This window comes from Carassius gibelio, chromosome A20 (genome assembly GCF_023724105.1).
Source record: "Carassius gibelio isolate Cgi1373 ecotype wild population from Czech Republic chromosome A20, carGib1.2-hapl.c, whole genome shotgun sequence".
NCBI lineage: Eukaryota > Metazoa > Chordata > Actinopteri > Cypriniformes > Cyprinidae > Carassius > Carassius gibelio.
In genome coordinates this window covers 17,722,986-17,745,665 of record NC_068390.1, presented here as the reverse complement: position 1 = coordinate 17,745,665, position 22,680 = coordinate 17,722,986, and the positions used below count along the sequence as shown (strand labels likewise).

Sequence of the window (22,680 nt, the reverse complement as noted above, 5' to 3'; positions counted from 1 at the left end):
CCTGTATGACTTCGCTACATTGTTTTAAATGGTAAGCTTCAATACAAAACTCAAAAACTGAAAAACAAATCATAACATTTGTATTATATTTGTGCCTTAATCCAAGCTTTCTAAACCATATGTGTGAAGCTTTGTGTGAGCAACAAGTAAAACATCCATCGAATTAGTTCCCCTCCATCCTAGTTCTCAGATTTCATTTATACTTGGCACATTCATACATACACATCTGGAGATGCACTCAAACTTTTTGAATAAACGTGGACAAATTGTATGGATTACCTGAATATTCATTTTTTTTTTTTTTTTTTTTTTTGAAAAAGTGTCCACATTTATCCAAGCTCATTCAGGTTTGGAATGACATGAGAGTAAATAATGACAGAACTTACATTTGAGGATGAACTGTTCCTTTACTGTTCTCTGATAAAATGTTATTCTGTTTTGATACTTCATACGAACATAGTAAGATTAAAAGCATGCTGACTGAATTGTTGAATACAGTTAAAAAGCTCACTGAACAGCACAGATGATATTTTTAAAATTGCACCCAAAGATTACAAAATGTAAACAATGTACTCGTGGGCTGAGTAGTAGCCAGACTATATTGGGAGTTAACATAATCGTTTCAGTTGTACCCTTCAAACAGCAATCATTAATTAGAGATGACAGAAATTAAAGTCAAATAATGTACTGCCTACAGAGAGTATAGATCATCCCTAATACACCAACCAGGAAATAAACACACACTTCCATCCAAGTCTTTATTTCTGTCCAGAACCTACTGCCACGTGCACTCTGGGAAACATTTGCCAAAGCTCAAAATAAGCTGGTATGTGCAGTAAAATATCAATCAATGACTGGTGCATGAAAACACCTCGCCTAGTCAGTCTCTACTGTTTTCCCTGGCTTAAACCCACACTGAAGCTGTAGTGGATCAGACCCTCAGAGGGTTTCTCCATCTGTAGATGCTGTTCAGACCAGCAAAGGACGTCTGAATGCAGCATTTACAGAGGATGCCTCTACGTAAGGTCAAGCTAACTCAAACCCCAAATACGTTTATAATAGAAAAAGAAGAAAGGTCTATGACTGGTCCATTGCACTTGGCGTAGGTCCTGTCTGAAATGGAACAGGCAACCGGTGGAAATGTTCAATCGCCTGGGCGACCTTCTCTGGGCAGATGTTGTAAACTGGATGAGTTGGTGCCTGGGTGGAAGAAATATGAAAACATTAAGTTATATTAGTACATTCATCTCAGTGTGGGTGAGCTCAACTGAGTTTTCAGTATCCCTCACCAGTCTGTTCTCGTCCCGACCGAGGATCAGCTCGTTATGGAGGTCTAGGTTTCCGAAATGCTGTGCTATCGAGAGTCCACTCAGACAATAGCATGTGTGGTAGAAATCTCTAGACCTGTGGGGAATCAATGATCAATAGATTATGAAAGTCTGGTTTGGTCTTTAGTAAAATTAGTAAATAAATAAATAAAACCAAGACAATTGCATTTTTCTCATTTTTAAGTTCACGTTTTATTTTAGCTTGATCCACAAAGTTAAAAAAGGCATGTTATGGCCTACAAGAAGCCAATGGTTTTTCAATGACCTTTCCAGCTAGATGTTTGTGGTTTTGTTCGTTACTGGAAAAGGATATTTGCAAATCATTAAAAATCCTGTTTGTGATTCACTGAAAAGAATAATTAAATCACAAATTTGACATCACTACAGAAAGTTTTGCTCCATACAAACTCTAGAAGAGCATTACCTAGCTGATAGAATGTTTAAGAGCAGAAAAGAACTAGAAAATGCATATTCATGATAAAAACTTTTTTTTGCAATTCAATTCTTTTACAGTTCTGGAAATTATGAAACATTTTCAAGCTATGCCAAGCTTTAAAGATAATTTTTTGGTAGAAATTGAGTAAAAAAAAATATACATTTCAGTATTCTGTACCAACACCTGTGAAAATCAATGTTGGTAAGCAAAACACAATAACATGCTAATTTTAAAAAATTGCCTATACTTTCGTTTCCGAACTGTGTTAATATTTCATTTTAAAGGGATTTTAATTTTAAAGCCAAGAATAACAACTAAGTTAGCTAATATTAAAAAAAGCCCGAACTGCTTTTCTGACTGATATGACACAAACAATGTTAACCATTTGTACATTCTCTAACACACATATTTTAGATTCACAATTCATTTAAAAGCCTTTGGTGTGTAAAAACAGTAAGCATCATCATGTCCGCCTGGTTTTACCTTAAGAAAAGTAATAGGAGCATTAAATAGTAAACTTCATTCTAATGATATTAGCTTTAGCCGCGCTTATGCTAATGATTACCTACTTTAATAACAGCGTTCATTTCAATCCACATTCAAATTAAAATATTTTATAATATTCTTAACAGAATGTGCTGTTTTCCACAGCCTTGCATTCTATTTGTGGTTGCATATATTTATACGCATATTCATTCTCTGCCAGCAGGAAGCGCTTGTAGAGCGGGAAAGATATGAGTTTCCCTGGTAACGGCTGTGGCCTGTAAATAAATAAGCACTGAGCGTGTGCTCATAAACGCTGCTCAGGCGTTAAGGGCAAGATGAAATGAAAATGACATCCATCATTTTCTGAAGACTGGTTTTGATATTGTGGCGGGCCCCACAAATAAATCAGTATATGGGAAACACAATGAAACTCACCTGCTTGAACTCTTTCATTTGATCTGGGTGTCTGTCTTTAAAGTGTTTTGTTAGTTTGGTATGTTTCCTCCTTTTGATGGTGCCCCATCTAAGTGCTTTTATGAAGAAAGCGTGTTTGTGCACCTTTCGGATAGCGCATCAGGAACCGGGTTGACCCAGGTACTCGGTACCACCAGTAACCGTAACACTTTCATTTTTTTGGTACCGAAGTAGCCGGTCTTTTGACAAAACTAGTGGTTGTGCAGTGGAAGAGCTGTACTCACTTGCCCGGTTTGTCCAGAAGGCCTCCACCAGGATTCTGGCAGCAGAGAAGGATGTATTCCTGCAAGGCCTTTCTCTCAAACATCCAGCTACTCACGCTCAGTGTTGAGTCTCCTACACACACAGTCATATCTTCATAGGTTAATCTACTAGATCTGACACTGGACCTCATGTGTTTTAGATCCATGCCGCGTTTAAATGAAGACAAAAAGTACATCAGAAAAAAACACAGACAAAAATGTGGCGAAGTAAATGAATGTATGGTTACTGTAACCTTATGAACCTTGCAGTATTTTAATCACTCGATTTACCACTAAATGTTTCTTATAAAAGCAAAAGTGTTGTTTTTCTAGGATGACTGCTTACCTTCTTTAAAAAGAGCCCTGTGGAGTAACGGTAATAGTCCTGCTTGCCAGAAGGAGTAACACCCATCCACCAGCTTGTTACAGCGGCCTTGAAATCCACCTTCAAAACGCATTTGTCTACTGGTTACCCAACGCTAATGAAGGAAAAAGAGAGAAAATCCTCCATTTTACAGGTTTACAAGTATCAGCAAAGACCCTGGAGATCTGCTGATCTAAGCATCTACGACATTGCAGCACACACTGATGTTAATATTTCCAAGCAAGTTTAGTGTCACTGAGGAACCTGTAATGAGGCGCTTCTCCTCCAACGTTCAGGATACACGCAACTGACCTTTAATGCATCTTATATACTTCAGTTTATTCACTCTAATGGACAGGAAGTCAGGTTAAGTAAAAGGTGGAATTGCAGAAAAGGGAAAACAAGGCAAGATACTTACTAACAAGGCTTTGAGATCCAGCATATGTTCTTTGCCCAGTATGACCAGGGCAGCAGTACCACAGAAGGTATAGCCGCCATGGGCTTCAAGTCCTGGTACTCCACCTAAACCGCCCTCCCAGTTCTGACAGCTAAACGCCGAAGGAAAGCACAACATCGGTCAAAGAGTTGTGTCCTTCTGTGTGCTGTGTGAGACGTAATTCATTTAGGGACAGAACACGGTTTTGTGTTTAAACCGTGAAACAGTGCAATGAGAAAAAATGTTTTTTACAAGGTGAACTTCTTTCAACTTGAAGTCATTTTTAGGATGTGTCATGCACAAAAAGATGTGAATATAAGGGTCTAATGCATCTGTCTAGAGCTTGTTTACATAGAAAAGCAGATCAGTGGAATGCAAAACATGTTCTCTGTGAATTAGGAAGGATATTGCATAAAGTGACTGACTGATTGATCAATGGAGGTAATCGCTAAAAGCAGCTGCCGATCCGATAGATCCATGTGAACAAACAGTGTAACCAAGGTCTCCTTCAATTCAGAGCATGGGATACCATGCCTGGCTACACGTCACGTCACGTCACTTGCTGGGTTTCCATCACCCTACTTTTATGAGCATTTTGAAGTATCGCATCAGAATCGAGTGATGAAAACGCTGAATTTTGAATAAAATATTTTTCCGTAACTCGTAAGACATGGTTAATGCTCTTGAGAATGGACTTTGCTTTTCCACTTGAAATTTGGCAGTCACTGTGCATTTGCCAAAGCGAAAACATTAATGCAAGATTTGCAATTGTTTTTGGACTATGTCACAATTTATGCATCCAAATATGGAAAACGCAATTGAAAATACAATTCGCAATTCCTTTTGAAAATAGTCCAGAAAATCCTTCCACAGTGAATGGCCCTTTAAAGTGTAATAAATAAATATTTTTATTGGACAAGCTCATTACTTCAAGCTCATAACTTGTCTACATTGGCTCCACTATGAAATGTTGGCTAGGCAATTTGAATGTAACTGAATTGTAATAGAATTTGGAAGTAGTTACCTGAGAATCCAATTGTGCGTCCCATCAAACAGGGTAGGGGTAATTATATTGGTGAGTGAAGCCACAGAAGCAGCACAATATGCACTCCTATCAGATTAGACACACAATAGCAACCATGAGTCAACAGGCAGACAATAATCACCATCTACGCATGCTAATAACCACAAGAGTAAGACTAAAAGCCTGTAGGAACCAAGTCGTTTTCAAAGTGACTTTCTTTTTTTAGCACTGATCTATGGTGAACATGATGACTTTTTCTAGCACTAATCTGTCTGTTGGGAACAGAAAAAGGTCACTCTTGAAAAATGCTTCAGCAAAGTAACACCAGAACATAGGGAATAGAGAGATGTATGGGTGCTGTGAAGATGGGTATGCTGAGATAACGGGGACAGAACTCACCTGACGTCCACCTCGCCACCCACATGCATCACAAAGGAGCCATCTGGCTGCTTCACAGAGTACAGGAAATCCAGAAGCTTCTCTCTGATGGGGGAGGGGGGAAAACAAGAATGCGTTTCCATGGTACAATGATCAATGCAACATCTGTAGGTAAGCAGGAGATAATACGAAGCCAATGTGAGACCTGTTGATGACTTTGTAGGCCTCCTCTGAGCCCAGGATGCAAAGGGCATTTACAGCTGCGTAGGTGGGAGCCAGGTGAGCGTGCTGACTCGGACCTCCACCGAACCCACCTGTCGGACTCTGACATCTGGCCAGAAACTGACACACGCTAGCAGACAACAGTTAACATTGGGATACATTTACAACAACATACATATATATATGTGATACATATACACGTCATAGGAACTTAAAGTGACTTTATTATGCCACTTTGAATATTGCCTTTTTTAATGCAGTGTGCAATTGCTGTATGTGAATATAAACAATCTTGTAAAGCTGAAAGTGCACGATTTAATAAAGTTATTGTCTCCCAAAAGAAAGAAACAACTCTGAACAGCATAAACGAGTCATCATCGAATCCCACTTCCGAAATGGCTACATGGGGTAACAGATTTGCATAATTCCCGCCTATGTTCTATGTTGGCCGGCTCTGAACACTTTAGCTTGTTCGTGTGGTTAACATCATGTTGAGAAGAACCTACACTGTGAAAGTAAATTCATTTTATTTTCACTTTCGAAAAGGTGAGGCTGCAAAGAATCAGTGGTTAAAATTCACAGCAGTACAACCCCAATCTTTTTTGCGTTCCTTACATTTAACTGAATTACTGACATGTCTTTTCAGGTTTTCATTGATAACAGAGGAATTACAGATACGGAAACTCTAGATTATCTTGTCTAATTAAATTAAAAATAACAAAAAAGTAATAATTTGACATGCTGCAAATGAACGTAAGCATCACAACATTATATTGTACAGCATAAAAAATGGATATTCAGTTTGAGATTTGCTCAAGATTCATTTTAAAAGTGTTTATTATTAGTGTTTTTAAAAATAACTGAGTATTCGATGATAGTAAACATGATCGAAATGTAAAAATATGCTAAATTAATATGCTCAATTAGAAATGCAATATTACTGACATATATCAATAGATTTAAAAACAATCTATTATGGCAAAGTCAACACAGGAAAATAATGCAGATATAATTCCAACTATATAATATGATTCCCTAAACATATTCCAATCTCTAATTTGGCTTTGCCATTATAGTCAAATTTGCTATCAATGCGATATAAACCTGATCATTCATTTTGGCTAAATTATCGCTTTCAGAAAAAGCATTAAAGTAACTATCAAAAGCAATTATATGACTCTTTTAATAAATTTACCTTTATGTTACAGTCATTTTTATTCAAAATATATATATATTTTTTTATTTCTGTCTGTTTGAAAGTCATAACCACATAAGATGTCTTCAACCATGCAGTTATAGAGTGATCCAAGCAAAGTCTGCACGTGGAAACAATGCATCTGCGTCACGGCTACTAATTAAATGCAACTTTGACTTGATCTGTAGTGGTCATGTTAAGACCAGGATTGTAACTGGGTAAGGGGTCCTAACGCCACGTGTACTCTGAATTGCAGAGAAGGGCTGCTACTCACTCTGAGGCAACTGCTGCTGGCACAGGCTCCTCTAGCAGCTCCAGACTGTGCAGGATCCAGTAGCAGAGCCAAGGCCGGCTGGCATCCAAACACTGAAGCCACACAACATGCAGATTTAGTAGCCATCACCCACTGAAGTACTAAAATAACTCAAACTACATTTACAAAATAAAACTTCATAAAAACATACGATTAAAAACCACAGAATCTAACTCAAAATATTAGCAAAAACTATAATAGTATATCAGTGATACTGCAATAACACTGCTTTAAGTTTTTTCAGAAGACACCGTTTACCTCATATGCATCAGAGAGATGGCGTAAACCTTTCTTCAGATAATGATAGTGTTGTTCCCTCAGTAAAGTGGGCCTGAAAAAAAAAAAGTGTAGTAAATCAGCTTATTAGAATCTAGCTACTGCAAACTATAAATCATTTTTGAACTAGAAAATATCACTCTATTCATATACTCATGTGATCAAGATTTATAATAGCTTAGTACAAGGCAACAACTTATTTGTACAAAGTAAGTTCAACAACTGAGCTGACATCCTCCAATTATCCCCGTCAAAGGAAGTGGCAGTGTTAAAATGATAGTCTGTGAGTCAGAACAGCCTACACCCACAGTACGCCTGAGCCACAGAGGTGCTGGGGCTTGTCTAATTTAAGGGGAACTCAGCTGAGAGAACAGAGCATTAACCCCTGTCCTCTCTCTCTGCATTTCCAGCAGCCATTAGTCCAGTTTTTAATGTTATCAGTTTAACCACAGCTGGGTTTCTCATTTCATCTACAGGTACAAGTGTTCTGAGTATAGAAGCAAGTTCTGAAATGCACAGACCTCTGCTGTGGTGGAAGAAGGTGAAAATGTGATGTGCCAGGGGCTAGGGCTGGGCAATATATAATAGAAAATATATAATATATACATTGTATATTAGAGATGTTATCGCAATAATTGAATAATCATTATTTTGTGGCATCGAGTATTGTCGAAAACAAGATTCATGTGCTAAAGAGGGCAACAAATTTCACTCCTCAGCATCTCTTAAACCACAAACCATTGATAGACTGTCTTTAGCTAAAAACTTGTGACACTTGCATAATTTATCCTAGTTGCACAGTGAAAAATATGCAAAAAAGTAGAGAAATTTTTTTTCTCTCTTTACATACTGTTAGATTATTATGTGTTAACTGAATAAAAAGATAATAAGTGGTCATTAGGTAGGTATACATTTTTTTTTAACTGTGTCTAAGCACTAAACATTTTGAAAGTGCTTAGAAACAATAGCTGTTCTATCCGAATCATGTTTTCTTTTGTGTCGGGAAACAGAAGAAAACCAACTTTTTAATTATTCTACAGCAAATGCAAAAACACTGAGATATCATATCTTAAGTATATAGCCCAGCCCGACCAGAGGCATATTTCTGAAGTATATTATTTTGAGTTTCCCTCATATCCTGTGATGCTGCAAAATAATAACAATGAAAAGACTGCCTACAAAACATATGTAGCAGACACAAGCAGGGGACAATCTAATGACGGTTTTGCTGGCAAAGACATTTTCATGAACAAAATATGTACTTTTACAGAATAACAGTGATTTATGTCCAAATGCAGCACACTGAAACTCAATGAACTTAAATAATAGTATTGTGGAGATCCTGCTTTGTGTTAATGTCCAGAGAAGGCTAAACTTTACTTACTGTGGTGAGGTGTGAATTTGCTGGTAAACACTGTACACCTCTTGAATACTGCATTCAACTTTTCTCTAAATATAATGGTAAAACAGGAAACAACAACAAATAAAAAAATGTGGAAGTGAGATAACCAAATAGAAATGTGACAACAAGCCAAATGACATGCAGACAGAAAGATGCACTGTGGCTGATGCTGCCTGTATGTTGTGTATATGGGTGGCTGACATTGTTTTGAATGTTTCTAACAAAGCCACAAAAATACTGGCTTATGTATTTATTATGAATATCATAGTATGACGTAATAGTGCACACTGGAATGTCAAGTGCTTGATTTTTTCTTAAATTCAGAACTATAATAGTCACACTTTATTTTTAAAATAAAGCAAAATGAAAATTCCACAGTGCCAAATATCTTTGAAACAAATTAACTACGTTTTCTATGTCTTGCTAGCTAAAAATTATTATTTCTAAATATACAATTTAATAGCATAGGCTTTCACTTAATAACTTATCATGGTTATGTGTCAACCACCCTTATAATAATACAGGTCATACACGACAGTGCAACACGGCATAAACCAGTGAAGTATGAGAAGATTCTCCAACTATTACAGACGTTCATTCATAAATGAAAAGTCTGTCATCATTTACACGTTTAATTTCCCTTAAATCCCCTTTTAGTGTCCACAACATGAGGTTGAGTAAATGTTGACAGAATTTCAATTTATGGTGAACTATCCTTTTAAAATAACCTACACTATTTACAGAAATGCGAAAAAAAAAAAAAAAAAAAAAAAAAAAAACTAGAGGAACAAGCTAAGTACTAGATGAGCTGTATGCAATGGTATTATAATAATTATACCCAGCATGATTTTCAGTATGCACTACTGTACGCCTCAGCAAAGTGATGAAGCGCAGAACCACAGTAAATGGACAGTTAGCTTCGCGCTAATGCCAATTAGCTAACTAAAACTAAGAGTTGAGCTCACCTGTTCTTTTGAGGTCACTGTTTGCACACCGTCATCGCTGAAAAGCTCAAAAGAGTGTGATTCACGAAAGCATCGCAGAGGAGGAGACGCCTCTTCCATGATGAGACTTGAAAACACATGCACCGAAGCAGCTTTCCAGCAGAGCAAGTGTCAGGACAGTGTGTGGTGGGGGGAGTTTCCTCAATGGAGTCATGTGACTTACAGCTCAAGTACGGAAAGCCTGAAGGCACATAAAGCGGTAAAAGCGATGGGACGATCTGCGAAATGGCTCTCTCAAACAAGTCGTTTCAAAGAAAATGTAAAAAATAAAAATAAAAAAGATTCAGTGATTCGTGACGCGATAACGTCCTTGCATAGCTTTAATATATTATTTTTAGATTTATATATTTGTTGTAATCATGTCTATATATATATATATATAATGTATTTTTATTTATTTATTTTTTCATTTTATTCATTCATCTATATATTTTGCTTATGTATTTTTTTTTCTTGGCGTGTAGCAGCGAGCGGTTGAAATGGGTACAGCAGTCCTGGCAACAGGTGTCACAATCCTATTGGGTAAACTGGCAGGGCTGAAATTCTGAAATATACAGCAAAAACAGTCATTCAGACACGGAACACAATTTTTCTAAGCAGAATAACAGGTTGTAGAACTGTTTCTCGGAGAAACATAGGCCTATGTTGAACTTAGCATGTTTCCTAAATATCTGCAAACATGTTATGGAATTTTTATGATTAAGTTTTCATTTTTTTTAAATAAATAAATAAATAGAAATCCTATAGTGGTATATTATGTCCTAAAACGTTTTAATAAAGTCGAAAAGACACATATCACTGTTTTTTTATTTATTTATTTTTTATTAATAATGGCATTTATTTTAATTCCCTTTGTCCTAGTTCACCCATGATTCAGCTCATATAAACAGTCATTTAGAACAGGGTCAGAAATTAACTTTTCCATTAAGGGGCTATATTTAATTTTAAGTATTTTAAATTTGAAAACACTTAAATTTATAACCTGATTTAATACCTAAATATAACCTGTGTTTACTTTAAACAATGCTAAATGCAATTTGCAATTTACATGTTTTGGCTGAAAACACGTTTGCACGTTTTAATAAAATCCCACATATAAAAGCGAATTCTCGAACATGTCTCAAATCACGGTTCTCGGTTCAAGTGATTCAAGCATTCGATTCGATTCGTTAACGAATCATTCGGCCCGGGGTCTTGAACCGATTCAACGGATTCATCAAAAAGATTCGACACAAAATAACGATTCGGTCACGAGTCGGTCTAATTACGACAATCCCATGTATATTTATACATTTGACTCGGTCTAAATTATTTTAGTTTGTAAACAGGCAAAAACTGATCTACTATGAATTTATAACGGTCTAGAATGATAATATTGTGGATTTAATGTCTTCTTCCCCAATTTTATATTTTGACGCTACTGATAGTCTATTCGACTGTAAACAACTATACATTAGTTTTATCCACGCAGCCCAGTATATATACAATTATTATCAGTATCAAAATGATGATGCTGCGTGCCCTTAATCTCCACCCATTTCCTGAGGAGTGAAGGATGTCGGCGCCACGCACAGAAAGCGTTCAGTAGCCCACCGCACCCACCGCATCAGCGGTCCTCACTGATTTCTGCTTACATCGACTCCTGCTTTATCTACACAGTCATTCGAGGAATCGGCACGGAGCACGGACCGGTCGATGGAAAAAGCGAGAAGATGATACTGTGAAGAGGGTGGACATGGAAACCCGACGCTGAGTTCCTTTAATTGTGACCATGGCCAAACAGTATGATGTGCTGTTTAGACTCCTGCTCCTCGGAGACTCCGGTGTCGGCAAAACCTGTTTGTTATGCAGATTCACGGATAATGAATTTCATCCCTCTCACATTTCCACCATCGGTAAGAGTGTTATTCATGCATCCGTTCAAAGAGTTACAAAACAAACAGCACATACCAATATGAAAACCCATAGCGCTGGGCCATTGTAGTCTATGAGCCGTGAAAAAAATGGCTTGAGAATTACACCACATAGTGAGATGCATTCACACAGCCTCTTCTAGTTCTTTCTGAGATAGCTGACTGTATCTGTGTGTGAAGTCTTAAAATGTTGTATTTTATACACAGCTGTCACAAACCCAGTAGTGTTTGTTGTAGATCGTCCTGTTATAAATAATACAAATAAAGTAAGATAAAAATATATATAGGTTGCATGAATGGCAGTGAAGACACAGAAAGTACAGGTGTATGTTATTGCATTCATTTTCAATAAAAGATGCATAAAAGTGTTCTGTCAGCCATTCCAACTCAAACATGCTGTTTTATACAAGTACTATATTGATATGAAATGGAAATCAGGTTTAACTCCGTTGTAAGTTTTTGTCTCAGCTGGAAGAAATATGGAAATATTTTTTATTGCAATCTCTAAAAACTGTTTTCTCTAAAAGGACCATTTTTATCACTTAGGCGTCCAAGCAATCCCAGCATAGGGATCTTTTTTTATTATTATTATTATTTTGGTTGATTGGATGTTATGAAAAACAAAATTTGGATCTTAAAAGGCTTTTCATAAACCTCTCATTTCAGTGTTCATAAAGTGTGCTCTTAGTCTAGTGGGACATTTTCCCTGAGAGCTGACATTTCTTTACTTACAACAGCCTATTTACTCACTTGAAGAGGATGAACAGAGAGATTATTTTACAAGAGTTTCCAGAAATACATAATTTTATATTTTTCATATGTAAGAATGTATAAGGACACTAACTTATTTTTAACCATAAACCCATTCTTAATACTTCACTTATTAATTTGACCTATTTTGTGATGTTTATCGTGTATAGAGATAAACTAGATTCTTATAAATGTATAAAGGGATTTAAAAAGGATAGTACACCCAAAAAATAAAAATAAATAGTCTCTGTTTACTTGCCTTTCCAAACCATTTTGCTGCCTTGGAAACCATGAAAGTAGCTATCTAGCAAAATGTCTTAGCTGCCTCTTTAGTCTTTTCTATACAATCAACATAAATGATGATCACAACTGTCCCCATGCAATTTCACTGTATGGAAACTAGCAGCTTGGACATTTTGCTAAATATCTAAGTTTGTGTTTCACAGAAGGAAGAAAGTCAAATGGGTTTGGAATGATACTAGGGTGAGTAAATAATGATTAAATAGTTATTTTTGTCTAAACTGTGAAATCTATGTCATTGTTTATAATCTTCGTCTCTGTCCCACACAGTAAAAAATGTATTTTTCAAAAGATCTGAGGATAAATAAATGCTTGGTAAACTATTCCTTTAATGAAGCATTTGAGCTGCTGAACCCGTACCAAAAATGTTATCCCTCAATTAAATCACATGCTTCATTAGGTGTGGAGTGAATGTCAGGCTGTTATTTTGGAAAAATTCAGGGTATGCTCTGTTGTGTAGCGTTCTTGGTGTTTTCAGGGGAGCAAATAATATCAAGAAATCAGGCATAGGGTTCATAACTCCCTCCTATTGTTCCTGATGATTATGATTATGATCATACCCCCCCACCCAAATCAATAAAGAGTTTGGAGCCCTGACTCATTCCTGCAGCCTGCTGTCTGTCCTGCTACTGTTTATTTAATATGCTGCAATGAATCTCTTTCGGTTAAGTGGTAATGTGAACAGTCTTTAACTACAGGAGATAAAAGCTTTAGTCTGACTGTCTTGAGAGATGGCTGGTGTCTTGCACTAAACAATGGTTCAGTACGCTCTTGTCCGAAGGGCTATGACCCATATATATTATGATACTTGGCTATCAAGGACCTTATTTCTGTACTGAAACACTATTCACAGTGGAACAGATGTCTGACAGTTCATTCGAAGCCTTAGCTAATGGTTATCTATTTGCCTCGAGGCAACATACTGTTATGCTAAATTATTCTTGCTATAGAAAGCAGCTGTTGATTGATTAGTTAAAGGATAACATGAGCTCCATTTCTATTTCATTGCTTTCTCTAGTCAGCTGTTTATGATGCTGTCAACACTAGAGAAATTTAATTTGTGTCTAAATTTGTACGTGATAATCACCATAGCATATCTGTATGTTGTCCTGTTCAAATTATTTCCATTGCCAATTAGGCTCCGTCTCGGAAGGAAAGTGTCAAAGTGATGATTCAATTGTTCAGTTCTGGCACACTGTGACAAGTTTAATACTCTCATTACCGTCTGGCCACTCAAGGTCTGCTTTAATTGTCTTTATATTTTTGGTGCTCGGAAGCCTTACATTATTAGAGTTATACATTATTTCACTACTATGCTTTAATATGTTTTTGGGGAATCTGTACTTGCGTTCTGTTAAAACCAAATGCTTTTACTTTTACCCAGGCGGCATTTACATGCCACTAACATCAACAGAAAATATATTTTGGACTTTAATTTACAAAACAATAGTGTTTTGGGGGCATGAAAACCCAAATGTTTGAAAACGAGAAAGTTTTTCTCAACTATTCTAGTGTTTCTTTACATAGTGACATCGCCAACTACTGGCACGGCTTGCATAATACAGCATATATAGTCTTTTTCACAGGTCCGTGTGGGATAGTTTTGACAACGTTTTCTGTACATGAAACTGAAAAAATGCAAATGAAAACCTTTTTCCATTTGTAGTACATTGTTTTCATGTAAACAAACCAAAAGTTAAATTTACAATGTTAAAAAAAAAGCTTTTTACTTGAAAAAAAGAGTTAATAAAAAATAAAAGTAATGTTTTTCTTTATCCTAATGTGACTTTGAAAGACCAGGGTGATTAAATGATGTCAGAATATTCATTTTAGGGTGAATTATCCCTTCAGGTACAGACTTTGATGTATATAATAACCACCTGTGTAGATGGACGCTATTCATAAGTAGTCTAAAAATTGCTATAGGCCTATTCTAATGACAAGCAAGGCAAGTTTATTTGTATAGCACATTTCATACACAATGGTAATTCAAAGTGCTTTACATAAAAGTAAAAAAAAAAGAGATTACAATAATAAAAGCAAGGAAATAAAATCTAAAATTATTTAAAATTAAATTAAAACAATGAAGAATAGAAAATGATGATGAATACACAGTAACAGTAAAATCAGTAAAATCACAGTAAAAGTCGTGGCCTAATGGTTAGAGGGTTGGACTCCCAATCGAAGGGTTGTGAGTTCTAGTCTCGGGCCGGACGGAATTGTGGGTGGGGGGAGTGCATGAACAGCTCTCTCTCCACCTTCAATACCACGACTTAGTTGCCCTTGAGCAAGGCATCGAACCCCCAACTGCTCCCCGGGCGCCGCGGCATTAATGGCTGCCCACTGCTCCGGGTGTGTGCACACAGTGTGTGTGTGTGTGTGTTCACTGCTCTGTGTGTGTGCATTTCGGATGGGTTAAATGCAGAGCACAAATTCAGAGTATGGGTCACCATACTTGGCTGAATGTCACTTCACTTTCACTTTTTCAAAATCAGTTCGGACATAGCACAGTGCTCAATCAGTAAAAGTTTTGAGTCTAGATTTAAATGTAGCTGTAACCACTGTAAAATCAGAGTTCGGTTAAAGCTGCAGTAGATAACTTTTTTGTAAAAATATATTTTTTACATATTTGTTAAACCTGTCATTATGTCCTGACAGTAGAATATGAGACAGATAATCAGTGAAAAAATCAAGCTCCTCTGGCTCCTCCCAGCGGCCATTTGCAGAAAGTCATCCGCTCCCGGTAAAAAACAACCAATCAGAGCTGCGGTCCGTAACTTTGTTTGCGTTCAAAATGTAGAAAAATTTATATAATAAGCGAGTACACCATGAATCCATTTTCCAAACCGTGTCTTTAGCTTGTCCTGAATCACTAGGGTGCACCTATAATAAGTGTTTATATTCAGACTATTTTAGATTGCTTCGGGGGTACCGTGGCGGAGTAACCCAGTACCTTTGTGATTCTTCATAGACATAAACAGAGAGAAGTAGTTCCGGCTACAATGTTCTTCTGAAAGACGCAAGCAGTTCTGTTTATTAACCGCTAGAGCGTCAAAAGTTCCCTACCGCAGCTTTAACAGGTTTCAGGATATTGGTTTACTTTAACTTCTGCTTTATGAGTTTTACATAAGCAGAACAATGAGAAAACAATACAAAAATTAGAAAATCTCCAAAAAATGTCTTCGAAATGTTTCATTTTAAATTTACTTTCACCAAGTGTTTGTGTGTGTATATATATATATAGATAGATAGATAGATAGATAGATAGATAGTGTAGTATCTGTACTGTTCTCAGTAATTTTTACACCCCTCCATAGTATTGATTCAAATAAAAGGGTTTTGGATGAAAGCTGGTTTATCAAATCAAAAAGCCATCAGAAGAGCCCTTGAGAATATGGAAAATATCTGACCTAGAAGTTCTTGAAGGTGCTCTCATTGATTTTTGATTTATATCACACTGACTGATATGAGATCTTGCGGTATCACAAAAAAAGCTATATTTTTAGAATGATGATAATATTGAAATGTGCTATCTGCAGTCAGCCATGATTAATTTATTGGGTGAGCTTAAGTTTCAAATAACAGGGGGGTTACCATGGTACAATGAGTAGCTTGTCATGTGATCCAACATGGCGTTCCAATGAAGAGACGCACTCTTCTGTTTCACTGTTTTGCGATTTCACTGGTGTCTTCATCTCATTTGAGTGCTATTTTTTTCCTACGAGAAGAAAGATTATAATTATTTACATGTGAGGTTGGTTTGGTTTCTCTTTTATTTTTGTAGTATTTCACAGCATTGTTGTTGTCCTTTCACTGCCTGTGATCCTGGGACAGGACAGGAAGGACAGCTCTTTCATTATTTAGCTTTGCCCCAGGCCAACCAATTCAATGGCTGTAGTGATGACCTTTGTGTGTGTCCCTGTGTGAAAGCTGAGGGCACTAACATTGTTGCTTTAATGCACTTTAATAAAGAAAAGGCTGTGGATGGCATGTTTTTTTTACTCATGTCTTATTTTAGTATTTCTTGTGCTTGCATTTTGTTGTGCGTGACAAGCCATCTGGTTCCAAACATTGAATCGAATCTTTAGGGAAGAAACAAATGTGTTTTGATATGAAGACCTGTATACAAGCTGTCAAAGTTGTCTTTCTAAGAAAGAAATTTGGTAATTAATCATTTTCTTAAATCACGTTGCTGACAGGGCATGTTAAAAAATTCCAGAGACACCCGACTACTGTTGTTTTGGAGCTATAATTGTTATTGAGTATGGAACTTCCTAGAAGAACAGCTCTTCCGGAAGCTGGAATGTCTCACAGTGGACCTTATTGACAGATACTCATTTATCATTGCAGTTTTGCTGTGGTTTTATTTTCTTGCCTGCCTCATGTTTAATAGAGAGAGGTGCTTTCTTTCAGGGCTCAAGATCTCGTTATGGTTTCACACCTTACAAGAACACGTCATTCCTACTATGTTCACTTCATTTGGCTCTAAATAAGCTGAATAAAATATTAAACTCATCATTTTTAATTGAGGAAATCATGTGAAATAGTTTTTCGTAATCACAATATCAAAACGAGGCGGACAGAGATCAAGTATTAAGAATTAATTTGAATTTAAATAGGAATAAAAAAAGTAAACTCCATATTACCTAATTCCTTATTTCTACACTCCTGTAAATGTTCTTGCCAGTGATGTAATGAATAAATCTAGCAAGTTCTGAAGCTTGACCTAAGAATAATTATAAAATAATTATAAAATATTTTATATATATTTATTAAATTGCAATGCAAGCAAATTTTTTTCAAAATGTAGATCTTGTAGTTCTCACCATTTCTGCTTCTTTCCTGTTCTTTATTACTTCACTGCCTTTTTATGAGTCTGATTTGAATGGTTCAGTAAACTTCATGAGAGCAATGATTCTACCAAACAATTTCATTAGCATCACTTGCTGACCATTGCAGTGAATGGGTGCCGTCAGAATGAGAGTCCAAACAGCAGATAAAAACATCACAATAATCTACAATTAGACTCCATTCCATTAATTAATGTCTTGTGAAGTGAAAAGATGCGTTTATAAGAAACCAATACATCATTAATGTATTTAAACTTTAAACTAAAGGTCCATAATCCATACTAAAAGTCTATCTGCTGTTGTCTTCTTCAATCCACCAACACATATGTTTAGAACAGTTTTGGACTGTTTTCCCTTGTGAACAGTGACTGATCTGTGCAGATTTCTCTCTTGATTCAGAGAAAGCAATAGTATGGATGTTTCTAAATTCGTCATTTGATATCTTTTTATTTATTTATTTATTTTTTACACCCCAGGTGTCGATTTCAAAATGAAGACCTTGGAGATAGATGGCATTAAAGTACGAATACAGATATGGTAAGTATAATTTTACTATGATGATATAATGGCGTTTGATCCGTTTGTTGTGCTAATCAGTTGTGTGTGTGTACGCAGGGACACAGCAGGCCAGGAGAGATATCAGACCATCACTAAACAGTACTACAGAAGAGCACAGGTGATATTCACTCATCTCAATAACTCATATGCTTATATAATAAAGGAGTCAAGTCTAATAGAGATGCCTTTTTGTGCCCGTTGATTGGTAATTCACTGATAAATGCTCATTCTGTATCAACAGGGCATTTTTCTGGTGTATGACATCACAAGCGAGCACTCGTTCCAGCACATCATGAAGTGGGCAAGTGATGTAGATGAGGTGAAGCATATCTGCCTAACTGTAACTAAATATAACCTGCTTCTTATTAATATCTCTTCATTTAAATTCCACCTCCCCTCATTCTCTCTTTAACTCTGCATCCACAGTAGTTCTAACAGAGTCACAGTCACACTGCAAATCTGGGGTATTTTGTATTTTATTTTTTATTTCAGAGCACCAAAACAGTTTTATTTGCATTATTATTAATAATATATATTATATTTAGCCTTATTTATGGTACAGTTATTTTTATATATTATCATCAATAAAACACTGAAATACATTTTTGAATCTCAAAAATTTATTGTGGACTTTTGGACCTCACTGTATGATTTGTATATTATGTTTAAAACATTGCCCCCGTGACAAAAGAAAACTTGATATAAAAACAGAAATTGTACCAAACCAATATTGGTGATAATTGTTTTTCCTTGAACCAGAGCACTTCTGTTATATGAATACTATGTCTCATATCATATTTGTCTGTTTCTGCTCTGTTCCATCCGTTCGCCTCTTTTGAGTCTCTCTTCTCGTCTGCTCTGTACATCTGTTTCTCAGTATGCCCCCGAGAAAGTGCAGAAGATACTTGTTGGGAATAAGTCTGATGAAGAACAGAAGAGACAAGTAGCTACAGAACAGGGAAATAAGGTAAATACAGAATACTTCCCTGATGTGTACTACATCTTTCATTCATAGTGCCATTTGCTCCACATCAAATCTGTCCTATGACAAACTGATATCTGAGGTTAAAGACTTTCTTCAGACATCATAATATGTTTTGCTCCAGCTTGCCAAGGCTTATGGAATGGACTTTTTTGAGACAAGTGCCTTTACCAACCACAATATTACAGAGGTACAATGTTGTCTGTGTGATTTTATATATATATATATATATATATGTATGTGTGTGTGTGTGTGTGTGTGTGTGTGTGTGTGTGTGTGTGTGTGTGTGTGTGTGTATACAGAAGAATGGTGAATCTGTGCAAATGTCTGATCATTTTGTTTGTACATTTTTATTATCCATAGCTAATCAGGTTATTTTCCCTTCCATGTTTTTTTCAATTACAGTCTTTCACCCGATTGGCTGAATTAGTCTTACAAGCCAATAAGAAGGATCTTGATTTGTTGGGAGGATCCATGAATGACCAGTTAAATCTTGCTATTTTGGAGGAGCAGGAAGGATTGTGTAATGTTAGCGACGGCATCCATGAGTCCTGCTGGTGCTGAGAACAGGATGTGACATTACTACTTTTTCAGTTGTTTTCCATGTATATATTACATGTACATTTTGAATGACCATTTTGCAAAGTTGAACGTTATTGTTAATCAGTTTTTGGTGCCTTTAAAGGCTTATTTCCTGCTGATATACTCATGGATATTATTATTTGTTATTTATTTTATAGTTACTATAAATTAAGATGGAACATTACAGAGTGCTTGTATATAAAGAATATTTTCCAGTTTTTTTTTCTTAGTTTGAAAAACGAGATCTAAAGGGCACTGCAGTGTACATTATTAAGTTATGCTCATTCAAGCCACACATTCAGAGTCAGTCAGTTATATTCAGTTTTACAAATATAAAAAACAAGTTGATTACAGGGTAAGACAACATTGACGAAATGGTTTATTCAAATGAATAGTACACCCAAAAATTTAATTTTGCTGAATATTTACCCTTAGGCCATCCAGTATGTAGACGACTTTCTTTCTTCATCAAAATAGTCTACATCTTGAATGACATGAGTGTAAATTTTAAGCAAATTTTCAATTTAGGGTGAACTGTTCCTTCACCGTGGTTGTATGGCTGGAGCGCCCATGTTAACATATATTCTTTCTTGTTTTTTGCTTATGGGACTTTGTGAATAATTCAGATCGGATTTGGCTTTCTATAAAAAAATTTTTTTGAATATTAAAACCTTGAATGCACCTACTTGACTAATGAATGCTCTTTTAAGGTAATACATTTATTCTTGAGTGATGAATTGATGAATCTTCACATGTCAGTCTAGGAATACATGCTTCTTTTCTGTAAAAGCACTGTGTAAAAAAATCACTATACTTGTAAATGCTGTTTAACAGTTCTGGTCCACTGTGATTGTAAAAGAATGCAGTGTTTTTTTATTTAATTCATCTGAGGTTATTGCTGAAAAAACGACTTAAATGTTATCATTTAATGTGGTATTTTACACCAATTTTACATTAAGCTCTCTTTTTCAATCAGTAATCACCATTTACCTGATTAGAATAGTTGGAATGTTTCAACATTTACTCTATAAGGGATTCTGGAATTTATATGGTTTAACTTTCATCACAGCACACCGAATAATATTTTCTCATGCTAAAATCAACATCTTACCCATATGAACTTGAGTGAAGTTTATGCAGCAGACTGAACAGTTGTGATTCCCAGCATTTGATGCCGATGTGCATCGCTGCAATGACATGGGTTGTATTGCTAAAGATTCAATGTATATTACACTATTGCAGCATTTATATGTGCAAGTGGTATTGTACTATGTTGACTTAAATTAACTCTTGAATAATGCTGATATGTTTACCTGTCTTATCTGAGAAGTTGTTTCTTGAAATACATCCATGACAAAAAATCTGAGAACTTTATTATGCATATGTGGTTATTTATATATAAACTATAATAATGTGGTTTTGTTTAGGGGTTCAAGTAGTTACGAATAAACACCTGATTGTGAAAAGGTGATTTATTTTTATTTTTATAAGGAATTTGGAGATACAAGTCTCTGTAAGTGCAACACCACAACTGGACACTAGGAGGCAGATGTGCAAAGCTGAAATCAGTGAACTGAAATGTAGTTCTGCATCATAAAAACACATTTGGGAGAAACAACAGGGGAAGAAGAATGTGTTTGCGCTTTACGTAATGCTCAGAACTGGGAAATATCATTCAGCATTTATTAAGTATTTTGGTAATGAAGTCAGCTCATTTGCTTAATTCCATCGAGGCCATGATGATTGTTTTCTCAGTACAAAGAATGTATGCCTTGATAGAGCTGGTTGTTAATGGTACTTAATGAGAGATCTCTCTCTCTCTCTCAAGGTCATCCACAGCTGGATGAAGCTTGAACTGAAAAAGCACTGATTTAAATAAATTTGTGGCACAAGCTCATGTTTGCAGCTAATTTGTAAGTAATATGCATAAATCAATGCAACAATCACAGTGTGTGTGTGTGTGTGTATATATATATATATATATATATATATATATATATATATATATATATATATATATATATATATATATATATGTTATGATTAACTACATTCCCTATTCTATTTCTTCGGTTTAATATATTGGGAACACTTTACAAGTCAAGTCAAGTCACCTTTATTTGTATAGTGCTTTTTACAATACTGATTGTGTCAAAGCAGCTTTACAGTGTCAAACAGGAAAATAGTTTGTCAATAATGCAAGAAGGAACCAAAACTCCATCGGTGACAGAAATGGAAAAAAAAAAACCTTGGAAGAAATCAGGCTCAGTCGGGGGACCGGTTCTCCTCTGGCCAGACGGAAATAAGTTTGCATTCGGTAACACATTAGCTAAAATAAAAAATAACAATGAAATATACTTCCAAAGTATCTATTAATCTTAGTTAATGTTTATTTTGGCATTTACAATAGATTATGTAAATCAATAGTTTTATTTTTAATATTATCTAATGGGCCTGAGCTAAAATGAACTAATTGTTATCAAGTGTCCATACTATGAATCTAACTTTAAATGCATAGACACTTCAATATATTTTCTATTATGTTCTACAGAAGAGAGTAGTCATAAAATAAATGTTTAATAGTCATACAAAACGTAACATGTATGTACATCTACTATTACAATAGAAAACATTTATCTACGTTAATATTGCTGGAGACTGTTTGGCTCACATGAACACACAAATGTTTTCATATTCTATTAAAAGTCTCGTTGATCTGCCTAACTCTGCTATTTGCCTTTTACACAAATATTTCATTTAAATGTGCATTGTGTGCAGAGGATGAATTTGTAAAGTTAGTAACTCTATTCAGGTGTCCCAATGTGTTCTGTTGACGATGGCTCTATATTATGTGTTATCTCTGACAGACAGTGTGGGCCAAGTGAAAGAGATCCATATAGTGTTGTAAATAAAAATAAAAAATAAAAAGTCTGAACTGAATAATCTCACATCTCAACCGGGAACTCAAGCCCTGACACTTGATGAAGGGCTAACTTAGATAACATAACAACAGTTATCATGTAAGAACAGCCAAAGTCTGAAGATTACATGAGAACACTTTTGGCTCACATTCATGAGCAGAAATTTAACCCAGCTACTGTAGATTTGATCTTTTTTTCTCCATCCCCATTGTCGGTATTATGAGGAAGTCAGGGAGAGCTTCAA

General features: G+C 35.8%; 2 protein-coding genes across 3 annotated transcripts; one reads left to right on the top strand and one right to left on the bottom strand.

The window, feature by feature from the left end:
• Positions 1-387: 387 nt before the first annotated feature.
• Positions 388-9,820, bottom strand: LOC127938482 (protein farnesyltransferase subunit beta-like). Its single transcript, XM_052535130.1, has 12 exons — positions 9,542-9,820; positions 8,559-8,623; positions 7,157-7,229; positions 6,860-6,951; positions 5,374-5,520; positions 5,190-5,273; positions 4,791-4,877; positions 3,749-3,878; positions 3,313-3,445; positions 2,949-3,060; positions 1,290-1,404; positions 388-1,200 (listed from the first exon to the last, which is right to left on the bottom strand). The coding sequence occupies exons 1-12, from the start codon at positions 9,638-9,640 to the stop codon at positions 1,078-1,080; spliced, it is 1,260 nt and encodes a 419-aa protein (XP_052391090.1). The 5' UTR covers positions 9,641-9,820; the 3' UTR covers positions 388-1,077.
• Positions 9,702-20,981, top strand: LOC127938483 (ras-related protein Rab-15). Of its 2 annotated transcripts, XM_052535132.1 has the most exons (8): positions 9,702-9,839; positions 11,240-11,475; positions 17,870-17,930; positions 18,009-18,069; positions 18,193-18,270; positions 18,829-18,918; positions 19,058-19,123; positions 19,339-20,981. In XM_052535132.1, exons 2-8 carry the CDS (start codon positions 11,352-11,354, stop codon positions 19,495-19,497), a joined length of 639 nt encoding a protein of 212 aa, XP_052391092.1. In that variant the 5' UTR covers positions 9,702-9,839; positions 11,240-11,351; the 3' UTR covers positions 19,498-20,981. The 2 variants fall into 2 exon arrangements, with proteins under 2 accessions (XP_052391092.1, XP_052391091.1); XM_052535131.1 differs by lacking the exon at positions 9,702-9,839 and having other exon boundaries at positions 11,057-11,475.
• The last annotated feature ends 1,699 nt before the right edge of the window (positions 20,982-22,680 follow it).